The sequence below is a fragment of the Podarcis muralis genome, chromosome 9 (assembly GCF_964188315.1).
Source record: "Podarcis muralis chromosome 9, rPodMur119.hap1.1, whole genome shotgun sequence".
Lineage (NCBI taxonomy): Eukaryota > Metazoa > Chordata > Lepidosauria > Squamata > Lacertidae > Podarcis > Podarcis muralis.
The window spans coordinates 44455113-44473325 of record NC_135663.1 but is presented as its reverse complement, the minus strand read 5'-3'; the positions used below and the strand labels follow the sequence as shown (position 1 = coordinate 44473325).

Below are 18213 nucleotides of genomic sequence, written 5' to 3'. Positions count from 1 at the left end.
TAATGTTGAGTGTGCATGTGTTACCATGGGTCATGGGGTGTCAGATATCCTAAGGCAATAACTGATTTATTAAATGTCCTGTGGGAATTCTAAAATTTATGTATTTAAATCTTTTGTACACCACTTACTGTCACAAATGACCTCGAAGCAGTTTACGCATGTCAATCAAAACAGTAAGAACAAAATCAGGGCAAAACAGAAAGTCCAGAAGAGACATCTGAAAATATTGACATTACATCTTTGTGAAGTAGAAATAATGCAGGTGAATAAGCAGGTGGGAGAGCAGCACCTATTACATATACAGTGGTACCTCAGGTTAAGTACTTAATTCGTTCCGGAGGTCCGTACTTAACCTGAAACTGTTCTTAACCTGAAGCACCACTTTAGCTAATGGGGCCTCCTGCTACCGCCGCGCTGCCGGAGCCCAATTTCTGTTCTCATCCTGAAGCAAAGTTCTTAACCTGAAGCACTATTTCTAGGTTAGCAGAGTCTGTAACCTGAAGCGTATGTAACCTGAAGCGTATGTAACCTGAGGTACCACTGTATTATCACCCAGATCTGCTTAAACTTAAAGCTTTCCACTAGGAAATTAAACCTTGCAACTATTTATAAGTGACTTCCGGCTGCAAGAAGCGAACAATCAAAACAGAGCAGGGGCATCTGTGTTGCCTGATGATGAAGGAGTTTCAAAAGCTGGTTGTTCACTACCACGCATGCTTAGACAGTGCTCTTCCACTCTGGATTTTTCACTGTTCACTGTTTCACATTTTACAGAACTGCCTGCTGTAGTGCATGTTTACTGGGTGTACCCAAAGTGCACCCTGTAACGTGCAAGAGAGATGCAACCCTTTCTTCTACCTCAAACTCACCAGCATATACACATGACAAGCCGATGGAACCAATTATACAGGGCTCCCTAGAGCAGGTAATAATTGAGGGGGAATGTTATGTTTCTCTCACACTTTGCAACGACAAAAGGCACACAGCTCTCTCATGGCTTGTGCTGCAAATATCATATGATGATACTCCCAACTAATAAGCTAATTCCAGATCATTTTTTTATTTAGCTACTGTTTCTATGTCGCAGTTATTCAGAATTGATCACAACAGAGGTTTCATACCAAGCAGAGGTGATTTTTTCCAGTAGCCATCTCTTACTTCAATATAGTCATACCAGCAGAGGCTGCTCTTATAGAGGTCCATTGTAGTGAAGTTTAAAACAATCTGAAAAGTGCAAAAGAGAAAAGTACAGTATGTCACACACGTGGTTTGGTTTCTGCTCTGAACCAGAATTAAGATATTCCTATGCTGACCATAAATGTCAGAAATGTTAACATCTGAATAGTGTCACTATTTCTTCTGATTTTCTATGTAACGAAGGTAACCCTCTATCTAATAAGCATTTAAGGGCTTAGCTCCTTAGGGCCTAGATTCTGAAACTGTGGGGAGGACACTCTGTCCTGACTTGGAATAGCAAACACAAATATATAGAGAGGGAGTGCCTTCCTTGCCCATCAAGCAAGAGCTCACTATCCCCTAACAGAGAATTTTTAGTTATTTTTGTAAATCTGCCCATGGGTTCAAAAAGGTTGGTAAGCCCTAGTCTAAAATTTCCTTATTGTTCCACTTACTGTGCTCAAGAATCTCTATAAGCTCACCTGTGCAACCTATAATTAATTTATTGAAGGAGCCGACACGATGACAGTAAATTTATAATGAGGATCCTGAATTTTAAAACTTTTGCTAAACATTGGAATACAAGCTTTAAGCATGACTGTGTACCAGATCTGTGTAGGTGGAGAGCAGGGAACTATAGATATCATGTGGATCTATTCCACCTTCAATTTTAATGGCTAGAGAGATGCAGAATATACCATCTCATTAGTTACAGTCTGACCCATGGGCTTAAACTTAAACTTTATGAAATTAGAGGAGAAGCCTTTGTTATGGAAGAAATAGGGTCAGATGGAGTATGTGATCTGAAATGCAGGATATAGCAGTCTGCGAGACAGCCTTATCCTGCTCTGTCCCTACAGTGGCATCTCTGCAGAGGAAGGAATTGTTAATTTCTTGACTAAGACACACACACCCCACACCCCACACCCCCGCAGTAATGAGAAGCTGGATCTTTCATCTTGTTAGTCATGATGAACATAACAGATTGCATCCATTAATAACACATATTTTTAGACAGTGACACCAGAACTGCTAAAATAGCAGTTGGCACAAGAACATTTCACTTTACCACAGAATTCACATACTATGTACTCATTTATAGAGGTACATCCCTACTATGTCCTGACAGCATATGCCGGGCCACTTCAATAGGCAGACGTAACAGCAGCTGCTACTTACTTACCACCTTTAACCAATGGGAAAAAAATGAATTTACATTGAGCATCTGGTGTAAGAATTACACAGCAATCAGCACAGAAGACAACCTTTGAAATGCCTTGTGCGGTAAAAAGAAGAAGCAGCTATTTTGCATATGTTCAAATTTTGATAAATAATATGTCAATGATTGGCAAATACGTTTTGTGATGCCAGATGAACTGAATGTAATGAATCCAATCTGAATCATTTCGCGCAGGTGGGGGAGCCTTGAAACATTAGGAAGCAATAGAAGCTTCCCATTACAAATTAGAGGAGAATTTTAAATAGCAAACACATGACATTAACCGAACAAATGATTCAGGAACTGCTGCTTCAACTGACCACAGCCTAAAGCAGCACAGTCAAATAAGCTTTGCCAGTAGTTTGGGTAGAGCAGTTTTGCTTTAACACTGGACAGATCAGATTTTGAACATTTGCTGTAAAAGAACCATTTGCTACTGTGCAGTAAATCCAATTTCATACTGCAACTGTATACTCTCCTTCGGCAGCTACTTTGCCAGCTGTACGTGTTTTCTGTATCTGTGTGAGAATCTATCCTTTCCTCAAGTTGTAACGGGGAAATATAACACTGCTATGTGGACAAGGAGCCTAAAATATCATTAACTGGTTTCTGACTGCACTTCAGATATACACACAGAACTCAATTAAGTAGCATTGTATCGAACTTTTGCAAACATTTTAATTTTAGACTGGAAACCCTTGCAGCAATGGAAATAAGCTTATATACATTCGAAATGGTCACAAAATATGCATCATGGGTTTGTAAACAGTTACCTAAACAAAACTGTAGGGAAGAAAAGTTACACTGAGAGCCAGTTACTACACTATTGCTCTCTTGCTGAGGGAGTTTGAGGGAATCAAGTTCCCTGCTTCATTCAGCTTCTCTGCAATATCCTTATCCTCCTTTTAACATTCCCTTGACTCCCTTGTCATCCAAAGGATGACAAGACAAGTTTCCTGCTACAGAGATGTTTCTGTTGGTCATGTTTTTAGCAATGTGTTCCTCAAGCCCAACAGTTAGGTGCCTGTGGCTACAACTATGTCAGTGGGCATCTTTTCCTAATCTCCCCCCCCTAATTTTGTTCGTGTGTAGACCATTGATATTCATGTGCTTTACTCCCAAGACCTTTTCTCTAGGCCTAGAATCCAAATGTTGAAGGTAATAAGTGGGCTGCGATCCAGTTCAGCCCATTTATTAAGCTGAAATAAGTAGGATTTAAGTAGTCAGCTGTGAGCAGAATTGTCAGCCTCTGCCACAATCCAACAGGGAGTTAAGCATGTTCAGGCCCATTGGAATCAATATATTTTAGCATGCTGAGCATTTTGTTGGGCTGCTGACATGACACTTTCACTAAAAACTGATATACTTGGAAAATGTTGGTTTAATCCTCTCGTGAACATAAAGCCGTAGAAATTCTGAGTCATAGTTATTTTTATTGTAAGCAGGAAATATGCAATGATGGCTTATGCGCCAGGTTTCAGTCTTTGAGTGTAGAACTAATTATTTCAGAACCTATATTCTGGTGTTCCTAAATCAGCAATACTGACTTTGCTTCCTTTAAATGCAAGCACCAATACATAGTAGCCTAAATTACTTCAACTGAAGGAAACACATTATAGCGTTCATATTTGTTATATTTCAAGACTTATTTCAAACTACAGCAAGCCCGCAACTAATGCAAGGCTTACATTCCAGGGATCACACCTAAAGTCAAAATTGTGTACAGTATAGTCAAAACACACTGGGTGCAATGGTGAGTAGGATAGTCTTATTTCCTGGACACCCATCCCCTTTCCACCCCCCCCCCTTTTTTAAAAAAATGTGAAGCACGTAAAGCTGAATGCATATAAGTTAAATGTGTATAAGTTGCAGGCTTATTGTACTATGCCACTATGAGATTGTAAAAGTCAGACAAGTTCACTGAAACACTATTTGTGACATTTATGACATAAGGCAAGCTGGCAAAGTAATGTGGTCACTCCAAAAAGAGAAATAAATGAAGATGTAGTGTAATGGGCACAATCTACTGAAATCTTCAGTTACAAATGTTCTATTTTTCTTATGGCAACATTACATTAATTGTGGTCTACCAAAAAACATTTAACTTCAATTCTGCAACTCAGCAGACACAGAAGAAGAACTGGAGACAAGGCAGATCAACAGTTCAAGAGGACAGGATGGCTGCAAGTCTCCAGAGATAAACAATCAATGAACATTTGTCAGCACAACTGAGAAATTAATGGTAACGTAAGCAAATTCAGTAGTAGCACTGCTGTCTCATGCAGAATAATGAATCACACATTTTCACAGGAAAGCCCGCAATACATTATGGAAAGGGAAAATGAAACATAATATATATTCACAACCATTTTAACAAAACCGTACTTAGAAAAACTGAGAAAATTTAAAGTAAAGCAAATTATTTATATAAAAATGACAGTGAAGACAGCTATGCCATTTTGCAATTACTATACTTTCAAAGAGAAGAACACAACCTTCGAGAAATTAACTCGCAGTATTTTGCACCTCCATGAGAGCTCGGATCTTAATATTTGAAAGCTGTGGATAGTGCAGAACGCAAAATATTTGTTTTATGGTTTAGTAGTGTTAAGCATGTCATACAGTCATGCTTTTTCAAAGGCTGCTGGACATTTTGTTGGCTGTTTTGCATCTTTAGGACCAACAACGTATTTTTTTTTAAAAAAAAAAAGTTTTGTGATTAATACGAAATATCCTAAAAGCAAACATACCATATTCAGGCAGGCTATTTTATTCTGTTTAACAAATCACAGAATATACTGTATATTGATGACTTCAAGAGTGGGTTGCTGCAGTGCAACTCTATGTGGGGCTTCCGCTGCACTTGCGAAGCTGCACTTAGTGCAGGATGCTGCAGCATAGTTGATGACAGACACACTACCCTGCCAGCATACACTTCAGCTCAGAGATCTGCACTGGCTGCTGAGTTCTTATCAGGCCTTGGGACCAGTTTACTTGCAGAATTGCCTTATGACCCTGCTCGATGCCCTCAAGTACTTTTTTTTTTACTTGGAATGTGTCCTTGAACAGAAATAAATCCTTGCGCTTGCCTGGACAGAGTGCACATGTGAGTGAAACCTCTGGCTTTTCCTGGTAAAATGTAGCCTACTATACAAAGGTAAGAATTGCATCCATTGCTCCATGCACTTTTGCCTCTAGCCCCAGTGGCAGAACGAGCCGATTGGGTGCCTGGGACAGCGTGGGTTCCTGTGCCTGGGGGTGGGGCAAGCAGGGGCAGGATGCTCTGTGGGACCTCTGAGGAGTCTGCCTGTCTCCTCCCACTCAGCTGCCCTACAGCTGAGGGGGAGGCACTGGGTGGACTGTTTGGGCAGTGCAGAGCCTGCAGGTGCCCAAGCCACCATGTCACTCCCTGGAGAGACGCATGACTCGGGCGTGCTGCAGGCCCTAATACAGTAAGTGCCACCTGGCATTTTGTCACCACCTCAGTGGTGACACCCGGGTCAGACCGCCCCAACTGCACCCCCTTCTTCCGCCCCTGTCTAGCCCCACCCACTGCCATCATGCACTCTCTCCACCACCACCACAGGATAACTGTGAGGGAGTGCAGCTCTCAATCCGAAAAAGATTCCCTGCCCCTGTTAGACTGAATAGAAGGAACAGCCAGAATATGCTCATGGTTATCTCTCATCCCATGAGATGTTAAAACCGCCACCCCAGGAACCAATTTGGATGGGCTTTCCCAGTATGAAAGCCCAGAAGATTAGGACCAGGCACTCAGATGGGGCTTCAGACAAAAATGGGTCTGAACTGCTAACTAAAGCCAAAGTTGAATAAATTGACTAATGTACAGTTCAAAGGCTTTGTCTCATTAACCACTCTTAAAACCACACACTCATTAAAGCGGAGTTTTAAACCAAAGCATTTTCGCTTTGTGGTTATATCTGTGTAGGACTGGGCTGAGTTGGGCTGCGAGATTTGCAGCATTTTCGTTGCCTTTAGTTTCATGGTTTTATCTTTTATTTTTAAATTGTTTTCATCCTACTTCATGGAAAGCTGCCCAGAGAGCAACATGTTACGGGGCATTAGACAAATGTCATGAATGAGTGAATAAATAAATATGAAGCTTAAAAATAAAATAAAAAACCCCACAAGATCAGGAGAAACATGAACAAACAACAGCAAAATGTTTGGTTTGAACAAAGTGCCAAACCTTGGGAATAATTGCAAAGTACCTTCTCTCCAGGCGTCACTGAAATTCTCCATATGCAGTGTGTGTACGAAGGGTAGCCATTTGGAAACCCGGGAGAGGAGAAGTTGCCTGTAGACTCTTGCAGTGTTTCTCCACACGCTGAAAGAAATTAGATATTATAGCAGCTGAGGGTTGCCTGACAAAGTGCAAAGAAATTGTGTTTCTTCTTTACTGTGAATAATTAACAGCAGAGGCGGGAGATGCTTTATACAAAGCAACATTTTTGAAACAATCCGACAAGGACATTTTGTCCTGTCCAAAACATTATTTCCATGTCCTTTCCCCTTACTTTAAATCAAAATAAAAAAAATTACAGCATGCCTTTAAATGCCACTGCTGACTATCAGGCAAGTAAATAGTAAAAACAACCTTATGTTTCCACACAACAGAAAAATAAGTGGAACAATTGTCATGATGCTGAACACTAACCAGAATTGTTCATGTATTTTATAAGTTAGATGAGGATATATTCATATGAAACTAGAAATTATTTTTAAAAGATGTGCATAAATTTCTTATAACAATACTGATAATAAAGCATGGCAAATATAACAACCAATGACATTTATTTTATTGCTATACCTTACTCTTTTACTCTATTTCCTACTTAGCTGTCTATCATACTGTTTCAGGGCAGAACAGGGTTCTGACTAATTTTTCCCTTCCCAGTGAATTTCAGTAGAAACTGAAGTATTTATCTGCCATTAAAGTTCATTCACTTTTCACTCCAGCTTATCTGCCATTTATCCTTATAACTTTAAATCAGCTACTTGTTTCTCCTGTTGATTTGGTAGCATGGGCTGAAGGACAGCTCTTTGAAGCTCGTTACCTTGCCATTAGTAAGAGTAAGATCAGATTTTGCTAAAATACTCTGTCACATCCATTTTGAGGACATTAAAATGCCATCTGCTACTCACTGAGGACTACAAGCATCATCATTTATCCATATTTTGTTGTATGATGTAGCAATCTGTGATGGCTGAATTGGTGGTGGTAACAACAACAACATTTGTACACTACCTAGTGTCCCACATTGTACATCTGGTACACTGCTTAGAACATACTGTATTTTTCCGTTTATAACACACCCCTGTGTATAAGATGCCCACTATTTTGGGGGACTCGGAATTAAGAAAATAGGGGAAGATTGCCCAGAGTTGTTGAGCTTTTTTGGAGGGGGGGAAATCACTCACACGTCTGGCTAACACTGCCAATATCACATGCAGCAGAAGCCGAAAATCGTCTGCCCAATTGCCGCAACAACAGCCAGTCAACGGCAGCCCTTGCTGCAGCCACCAATCACCCGAAAAAACACAGATGACATTCTCCTACTCGAAGCTGCAACCAATCACCCGTCCCCACTCAGAACTACCCATGTATAAGACGACCCCAATTTTTTAGATCTCCCTTCCTTAAAAGCACACATTCATAAATTCAGGGTTCTGCACTGGAAAAATCTCTGACTAATGCGAGAATACTTAACAAAACTGTGAGTTTAGACCTGCAGACGAGAGAAAGCTGCGTACAAACTTGCTACTGTTTGGTGTAAAGTTATTCAATTTCCCCTGTAATGTCACCTCAGGACAATTCTGACCATAAAAAACCAAGATATAATGTTTGCTGAAGATGCCAAAATGGACTTTGAAGTTATGAAAAATTCTAAGACCTCTGTCTGGTATATTAAAATTAAATCTGAGCACAAAAGGGCTGGGTATCTGTGTGAATAAACCTCCTCACCCCACCTCCTGGTAAGATATGTGTTTACTCAGCCTCGTTTTTTGAACTATTTTCACAGTATATCTGACTGGTAAACTAATGGTTGTCTTTGTTTATGAGGACTGTAGATGCCTCTATTCATTTAAGAATGTTCTATAAGATGAGTCAGATGATTTCAAAATTAGATGGTTGCTGGCTAATGTAGACAACTCAATTCCTATAGATAGCTTTATATGCACTAAGAGCAAAAAAGTTACAGGCAACTTTTTTGACCCAAAGCATAGTTGACTGTCAAGGGGATTTTTTAAAAAATCTAAATGATTTGGGGAACTTAACTATTTCAAATTTTGACAACTTGCATATCTGATGTTTAACTTACTCTTGGATTGCCTCATTTGTTTTTGTGAGTTATGCTGTAATCGCCATTGGCTACAAACAGAAATCTGTCTGTCTGAACATCAGATCAACAGTAAATGACAGTGTAAGAGCTGCCAGCTGGCAAGATGACAAGTGTAATCAAAAGTCAAATTAAATATAAATGATTTGCAGAATCTTTAAACATATGGGAGGGGGGAAACCCACAAGATTTTGTATAAAGACAGACAATAATGTTCAATAATGCTAAATCTTATTTAAGGTTGAATGAGGCAGTACATGAAAACACGGGACTTAAAGTATATGTTGAGGAATAAAGACAAGCCCTGGCTTAGCCTAAACCCTTTTCCTCTCTGTCTCTCCACAAAGCACACATCACGTGACATCTAATCAAAGTATAGCTACATATTAAGTAATGTATTCAGTACCACATCAAATGACCACGCCAGTTTATTTTTAACACTGCAATTGTTGGTAACTCCACTAAACTGTAGAGATTAATATATTGGGGGAGGAATTGCGTGTAGCACTATTAAGATTGTTCCATCAGCAAAAGCACTTATGCTTCCCAGAGGGAACCATCTCTCTCCTCTGCCCCCACAGGGAACAGATCTGGGGTTCTCCTAGCCCCCCAGAGCTGATGGAGCACAGGAAGGGAAAGAAAAGTTTCAGGGCCTGAGATTTTCCGTCAAAGCACTGGGAAGCTTCCCAACCCAGGCGTGCATTAACATACGGAAATATTTTTCTTATAGGCTTTACTAGCTATCCCTTTGCCTGCATTTCCTTCATTTCTTTAGCTTAAAGCCATGTCGGGGGGAAAGGGCATTCACCCCAGTTATTCCAAGTGTCCAGTGCAACTGTCCTATTGGCATTAATTGGATTAATTCAAGAAGACCTGCACCACCCCACAAGCCCTGCCATTTGTAGCTAACTGATCTAAAACATAGCTTGCTCAGAAAAGACCATGATGCCATTTGTCACAAATTAAATGCTACCCTTGACAAATTTCATATTCTGCTTTTGGTTAGGCAACACTTTGGTTGTCCTAACTGAAAGGTGAAATTCATTACAGTGGGTCTGTAGTTCCTAATGTTATTAGTTAAAATTCCAACACATGAGAATTTGAAGGATTTTAGTTCATTTGGTACTGCCAAAATTTACAACGTACACATTATCTGTAAGCTTATAAAATGGCTTGCTGTTAACAAACTTTAATTATATGTTACAACCTGTTAATAATGGGTTTCATTATGCTGAAGTTAGTTCTTAGAAAACGTGAATAAGGCACTATAGCCCCTCTGCTATTTTTTAATTTACATTTCTTTTTAAATATAGTGAAGGGGGTTACAGTGCCTTATTCACAATTCCTAAGGACTAACTTCAGCATTTTTCACGCCACAAAAACCTATTACTTACTTACTTACATGCATACAGACAGACACATGCACACACACACACACACACAGAGAGAGAGAGAGAGAGAGTGATTAAGAAACTTTATGAAGTTTAACACAGCTTTATATTGCCTGTATTGCCTGGTTAGATGCCAGTTCTTCTACCATGAGTTGTTTCTTTGGCATGCTTATATCACACATATGCCTTGTGAATTGTTTATAATAATTATCAGAACTACTGAGTGGTGCAAAAAAAAAAAATGCTCCTGAAGGGAAAAAAGATACCGTATTTTTCGTTCTATAAGACACACCAGACCATAAGACACACCTAGTTTTGGGAGGAGGAAAACAAGAAAAAAATATTCTGAATCTCAGAAGCCAGAACAACAAGAGGGATCGCTGCACAGCGAAAGCAGCGATCCCTTTTGCTGTTCTGACTTCTGGGATAGCTGCGCAGTCTGCATTCGCTCCATAAGACGCACACACATTTCCCCTTACTTTTTAGGAGGGAAAAAGTGAGTCTTATAGAGCAAAAAATACAGTACATAGCTGAAGCTGGGGGATGCTTATCTTCTTCCTTCCCTCTCTAATTGGTTCCTCTGAAACAGACAAGAACTAGCAGGTGTGAGAGATTAGCATCACACAAGCATCACACATGCTCTGTGTTGCAGAGTCAAGGGCTGTGGGCAGGAAAGAGACGTGAATGGACTAAGCATGGACAAGGGTGAATGGTGACCAATCACATTTTTAGGAGGGGAGATTGTGAGAAGATGCTGTTAAGGCTTCATGGATCTAGGACAGGCATAGGCAAACTCGGCCCTCCAGATGTTTTGGGACTACAACTCCCATCATCCCTAGCTAACAGGACCCGTGGGCAGGGATGATGGGAGTTGTAGTCCCAAAACATCTGGAAGGCCGAGTTTGCCTATGCCTGATCTAGGAGCTAGTTAACTGATCTGCAAGAGGGGGAGAGTGGCCAAAGAAATAAAGTTTCAGACCAAGTGACCAAGGTACTACCAAGACTCTCTGCAGCAAGAGGTCCAGACCAAGCATGATGGTTATTGTATAAAGAATTCCTGCACAAAGAGCTGTTCAGTGCAATTGTTTTGCAGGGCATCTGGATTCCGCTGCTGAGATATGTTAAACAAACCCATCATTCATCTAAACATAGCTCCAGGCTTAAAGTACAATATCTTAAATAAGAACTGAGAGAATGAATCATGTTTTTCCCCACTTCCTTATCCAGCAAGTGAACAGCTACAGTAGGCAAGCACAGAAATGCCATATGAGTCAGTAAATTCAGATTCAGGCCATTCATACCTTAGTGCCTAATGTCCCAGAGCTACCACACTTTAAAATGCTTACTATCTCAGCTTTCAAATATGCCTTAACTGCCTGAATGAAAACCGATTAGAAACAGATTATTCAAAACTATCCGTTAGCGCTCATGAATTCTGCAGGAAAGCATGCTTTATTGGGCATATGTTTTATGGTGCGGTACCTGGACATCTGTACAGCTTTCTTGCTTGTGCAATATCTCCTTTACTTAATCTTGTGCGCTGACCAATGGCTGGTCGGATTCCATTATCATCACGGGAAGGAAGGATGGTGTCCAGAAACATGCCCCTAAAAAAATTCAAAAAAACAAGAAACCCGATCAGGTTTCATATCAAACTAAGCTATCAGAATCTAACTTTTGCTTATGTTCTTGGCCAAATTAGATCTAAAAAAATATAATAAATAAATAGCAGCCATAATGGAAAACTCGAGAGTGGCTTGTTTGATTAAATTGGTTTGTTGTTGACAACCATGCAACAACAGTTTGGTAAACTGTTCTGCTCATGTCCCTGTTCCTTAGCAAACTGTCAACAATTCCGAACATCAATTGCTCTCGTGCAATGAAATTAAATTAATATCAAGAGCAACATATCCCACACTAAACTGTTAGTTTTCATATAATTAGTACAATGAAATCTGCTTCAAATGCTGCTTTTGCTTTTGAGGAACCATAATCATTTTCTTGTTCCCAATCATTTCCACAACTGCTTGAATATATGCAAGGTAGATTATGCTTATAGACTGCTTTGATCAGGTGCTGTTCACCATGCTAGCATACTTTATTCTAAGCATTTATTTGTCAATGCAATCTTTTAAAAGGGTCATAGGTCTATCAGAAAACTCTTACTTTTATAATCATAGTCAACGGTACATGCAATCTTTTGAACTGTAGTGGAATTTATTACGGGGGGAAATCAATACATAAAAAGCCTGCATGTCTATTGGGGGGGGCACATTCAAAAGACATGCATAAAAGAGCAAAGTCAGATTGATTCATCCTGTTACCAAGCACCCTGAGTGCTTTCTGAAGGTTTCATTTTCCATCACAGTAATCTAAAAATGATCAAATTAGTGTCACTCACAATTAAGAAAAGATCTAATCTCCACGAGTAACAGAATTTCTAATATATAATGGCTGGGAACATTCCACATTGTTCCTGTTACTGGCAAAATGTTTTATATAGCAGCCTGGAATAACCTTTTTTCACCTTGGCACCTTTAGACCTTGTGTTCTGAGAAGCCTTATTCTATTTTGCTCCCTCCTAGTGACAAAATAGGACTTGTTCCTGTTGAAGGTAATGACTATGATCTAGCAGCCTAGCACAGGAAGTTCCCCATTGTCTACTATGAACAAGAAAACTCTGAGAGCAAGGGAGCAGTTTTCTTTTTCTCTTTTTCTTTTAAAGTGGGGATTACTGTAAGGCAAGTGTAAGAAAAGTCTATCAATGATCATTATGAGAACATACTTATAAAATAATCAGACATATCTAAGAGAACCATTTTCACAACTATTAGCTTGAGGAGCTACAACATGATAAACCTCTTTGGTCAATTGCCTGAATCAAAACTACATCTATAAAATATATACACAAAGAAGAATGGAATTAAAAGTCAAAAGGTATAACCTGAGACTCCAACCTTGAGAAGGTGTTCCTGGCATAGTGCATAATGCTATCAAAATCATATGGCTCCCCCAGAGAATTCACTTCTCCAGGCTCCATCTTCAAAAAGTTGTACTCCTGACCTATAATTCATAAGCAAGATCTCATGTAAGCCTTTCCTAAAAAGAAAGAGAAAAACAGAAGAAAACAGAAGTCCCAGCCCTTCTACTTACATACAGTACTGCTGTGCAGTCACCTCTGACAATGAATGAGTGAATATATCCACTTTGGAGATATTTAGACTTCCTCAGAATTCGAGACAACCCAAAGTGGTCTGAGATGGAATGGGCTGATCTTGAGACTTTGGAACCACCTCAGGACTTTTGTAGGATGTTTTATTTTTCTGGCCCAGTACAATGCATTTTAGTATCTCCTGAAGCACATCCAGCCTCTCTATAACTGGACACGTTAGGCAGAGAGAAAGGGAGGCAGGAAAGGAGGGGCACATTAATTTTTACCCTCTATCCTAACTTTTCCTCTATCCATTTGTTCGGAGCACTGAATGGTGTTTCTGGGCAACCTTGACCAATTCCTGCCACAACATTGGGATCCAAAGGTGAGTTTTCACATCTTACAACTATTGCAGAGTACTGGTGGTATAGTGCTTTTTAAGGTTTGATGCTATGCCTCTCAGGAACAAATATTACATTTATATGTCAGACTCTCAGGTATCACCTGTTCATAACCTGGCAAGTTCGCCTTAGCCATTCCTCATTCAGTCAGAGAAAGTCAATACTGATGAAGCCAAACGTTTCTGCACAACTATCAACAGCTTTTTGATTCATTCTTAATGCAATCATTCTGAAATATCATTTTTTCCCTCATGAATCAAATTATTCTTTTAACAGCCCTATGAAACCCCATCTTACTGTGCTACGTGCTATGCTGAATAGGAAGAAAGCCAAATGGAGACAAATATTCTGGGACTACTTTCTGTCCTTATCTGACTCATTCATTATATGTTCTTAATGTCATGTTTGCTACTCTGACTGTTGCTGTGGGAACATAAAAATCAAGGTTTTTTGATGATGTTAACATAATGTGGAACTGATTTTGTAACCCGTTCCTACACTCATTATTATTTATTATCTACAGCATATTTTTAATTTTCAAAGGGCTTTATCATCTTCATTGGAGCCTTGTACTACCATGTATGAACATAATTTCAACCATCACATAGTTTCTCCTCACAACCAGCCCTTTTCCATATTCTACTGGCTGCTCCTATTGTTCATTTCCAAATATAGAGACATTTCTCTCTACGCACCCAGGACATTCAAATGGTTTCTTACAGGGTTTAAAGATGTAGTTCACTCACTCAAGTGTTAGAGAGAAATAAATCATCTGCAAAGATGCCTAGGGGCACATACCTTCAATATAACCAATTAACAACAACAACAGCTTCTTCAAACAAGGGTAAACTGCCAAGGAGGCAGCTTGAGGCTATGGAGACTGCATAAGCTATCAATTGCTTTTACTAAGTATTCACTGTATTAACACAAAGTACCCCTTGCATAATAGGGACGCAAGTGGCGCTGTTGGGATGCGGGTGGTGCTGTGGTCTAAACCACAGAGCCTAGGGCTTGCCGATCAGAAGGTCAGCGGTTCGAATCCCCACAACAGGGTGAGCTCCTGCAGCTTGGTCCCTGCTCCTGCCAACCTAGCAGTTCGAAAGCACATCAAAGTGCAACTAGATAAATAGGTACTGCTCCGGCAGGAAGGTAAATGGCGTTTCCGTGCGCTGCTCTGGTTTTGCCAGAAGCGGCTTAGTCATGCTAGCCACATGACCTGGAAAAGCTGTCTGCAGACAAATGCCGGCTCCCTAGGCCAGTAAAGCAAGATGAGCGCTGCAACCCCAGAGTTGTTCGCGATTGGACTTAACTGTCAGGGGTCCTTTACCTTGCATAATGCAAATGTCTCATATAATCACCCATAGCTGAATTTTGCTGTTTTAGCACTATCCAGTTAAATCAATGTGCAAGAACCTCAAGAGCCGCAAGCAAATAAAATGGGGCAGCATTTTAAAATATAAGACACCACACTAAAATATAAGAAAGCACACTAAAATGGTCTCACCTGGCTGGATGTTTTCTCTGATGATGGTTACATGATCATCTCTGTCTGGTCTTGTGTGTTCATGCCAAAATCCTATCACATGTCCCAGCTCATGAACAACAATTCCAAATTTATCACAGTTCTTGCCAATAGAAATTGCCTGAGGGCCATTACCCCTTCGGCCTACATAAGAACAGCACCTGTAATTTAGAAGAAGAACACGGATGAAAACTTATGTGAATATTGCTCGTTGCCAAAAAGGTGCTGCAATTTGCATTTTAATCTTCTGAAAATCATTAGTTTTTCTGTGGTTTGTCAAGAAGATTAAACTTTGGCTCTCTCTCTCTCTTTTATATAAAAAAGTAAACATTTAATTGTACAATTTTCTTCTTGGAGATAGGGGTGGAGGTATAAGAAGCATTTGTTTTTACAGCAAGAACGCTTAAAATCATATGGTCCTTGAGGAGGTCAGCCAAAATTAATTCCATCACCAGCAAAAGTAAAAGACTGACAAAGGAGAGCATTTCTGAGGGGGAAAACGTTGCAACGTCACTTCCCCCTCAAATTCTTTATCAGTTTAATGTGGGGCTGCAGATACATTTAAATATTTTTAACACCTAGTGATTTGAAAGTCATTAAATATGCTTTCAAGTTGTGGAGTATTCCAAATTGTGATATAAAACATATTTATAAAAAGAAAGCCATTAATTATTATTTTTTCTAGTCTGTTCTAACACAAGCCAGACATGATGACAGGAGATTTTGGTATCACTTAAAAGCTTTAATAGTAGCTACCATTGATGGTAGCCTGAATGATTTTTTTGTCTCTGTGGCACTCTGGGAGAGGGGCTAATCATTTATTCCTGTGCCAATTCACCAACTTAAATTCCTCTTGAATTTCCAGGTATCATATATGATGCTTAGATGCACCTTTTGCCAAATATCTTTTTTAAAAGCATAACGGCCCTGGGATTTCTGGATGGTAGTAGATTTAGCCAATTTCCCCCCCTTTACTTCTATTTTGTATACCACTTGATAAAACCGCTAAGCAATTTAGGAGCACAGAGACATGACTAATGAGACTGAAACAATTATTTACCACAGAGGATATAAGCAGGGTTGTATCCAATTAAGTCCAACTCAGAGTAAACCCACCGAATCCAATGGACTTGTGACTTATGACTCACTCGTTCATTGATTTCAGTGGATCTGCTACGAATGTGACTCAGCAGAATACAACTTTTAAAGCAATGGACTTCATCTGGCAATTGGGGACACACTAATGGGTGATGGGCTACAACAGCAACACTACAAATAAATATTACAAAATTAAGAAATGTGTCCCCAAATACATGTTGAGGTTGAAGGGTGGGAAGTCCTAATCCCCTGATCTTTGCTGCTGGAGGGGTTTAGGGTATGGCAGAAATGGTCATCTGCCAACATCTGCTGGTTGTGGGTGCTCCGAAGGCCCCCACGGAAAGTGTTGCCATTATGAAACTACAGACCATTGTGTTCCCACCAGTGGCATAAACCACAGGGCCTTGAACTGGTGGAAGGCAGAACAAAGCTGCCCATGGATCTACCAGATCCAAAACTGATCCCTCATGCTGAGAGTGATGCAATTCAGAACCCTCATCCATAAAAGAAAAAGAAGGAGAAGGAGAAGGAGAAGGAGAAGAAAGGCCCACATCATCTGTTGTGGAAACTGCAAGCACAGGGCTTGCTCAAGTTTGGACTCAGTTAAGAATAGCAGTCCTATGGAATAACTTTGGGCTCCAGGAAGTCAATACTCATACCACATTCTCTGAACTCTGCAGTGTACAGGACAATCTTACAGTGGCTGAGCTGCTTGTCTGTAGCCTCCTAGTTCACACTTCCTGATTTTCTTTGCTTCTGAACTCCGCAATAAAATCACAACGCTTAAGTATCTACGCACGTATTGTTCCCTTAAATTCTTCCCTCCAGGGTTCTCCTGACTGGGAATCATATTGATGTGGCAATGCTCACAGAAATGTCGAATGACAACCTTCTATATTGGCTTGGAGCAAACTAACCCTAAACATTGCAGAAATAAAACTTGGAACATGAGCAAAAATGTGATAGCCGGATTATGTGGCAAAAAGATTCCATTAGAATCACACTTTGGATATAATGTTCTGAAAGAGGCTACTAGTTCACATGATTTTTGAAAGATGCCTAGGAAATGCCCTTGCCTGAGCTCACCTCCACCACACTACAAACTGCTATAGAATATAATTTTGCCTGAAATACAATGATTCAGTCAATTTAAAGTCCTCTTGGTGTCAATGGACCTTTTTAAAAAAAATACAGTTTGACTCACAGCTTAAATTGAATGAATTAAATACATATATTATGTGTTTGTATAATTTATTATGCAAGCAGGATCCTTTATGTATAAACTGAATATTTTTAGCCCAGAGTAGGCATAGGTCTGCATAAAAACAAGCTTTATGAAAACCCACTTTGCAAAACAATACTCTTTTAAAGCTAATGGGTTAGTGAAATAGAGCTCTCTGTTTAAGACAGGGGATTTAAATCCTCTGAAGATAGTAATTTATGATCAGCTTCTGACCCATTTCAGCAATCCACTGCTTTTTAAGGTCATGTACGTCATGTTGGAGTAGGGGGGGCATAAAGTATTTTAGTGATAAGCACCACATCTTAGGGAAATTATTTTTCCTTTTTCCTTTTTGAAAAACAAAAGTTAATCATTCTAAGTCTGTGCTACATATAATCTCTTCTTCCCATCTGTTCAGCCCCAATATCCCCACCTGCTCCCCCACAAGTGTCTTGCTGCTCTCTGTAGATCACCAATGAATACATTTGTTACCTTCTAATAGCCCTGCAGATCCTAATTCATAAAAAGCTAGTTAAACTGCAACCTTGGCGTTATTAGACCACACTCTAACCAACTGAGCTGTCCAGGCAGGAGAAAACAAGTAAGGGCAGGGCTGGGAAAGACTCGTTGCCTGAAACCATAGAGAGCCGCTTCTAGCTAGTGTAGCCAAT

The 18213-nt window shown here is 39.9% G+C and overlaps 1 protein-coding gene across 5 annotated transcripts in view; it reads right to left on the bottom strand.

Moving 5' to 3' along the window:
• TLL1 (tolloid like 1) overlaps positions 1–18213 on the bottom strand; it is a 120783-nt gene that overhangs the window by 29766 nt on the left and 72804 nt on the right. For 4 of the 5 annotated variants that reach the window (XR_013394204.1, XM_077934145.1, XM_077934147.1 and 1 more), the window contains 5 exons: positions 15205–15383; positions 13106–13211; positions 11631–11755; positions 6628–6743; positions 1122–1224 (listed from right to left, as the gene is read on the bottom strand). Coding sequence is in view for 4 of the 5 variants with exons in the window: in XM_077934145.1 (XP_077790271.1) it covers positions 1122–1224; positions 6628–6743; positions 11631–11755; positions 13106–13211; positions 15205–15383 (629 nt within the window). In the remaining variant the exon portion in view is untranslated. The remainder of the gene's footprint in view (positions 1–1121; positions 1225–6627; positions 6744–11630; positions 11756–13105; positions 13212–15204; positions 15384–18213) is intronic. The other variant, XM_077934149.1, reaches the window with a different exon arrangement.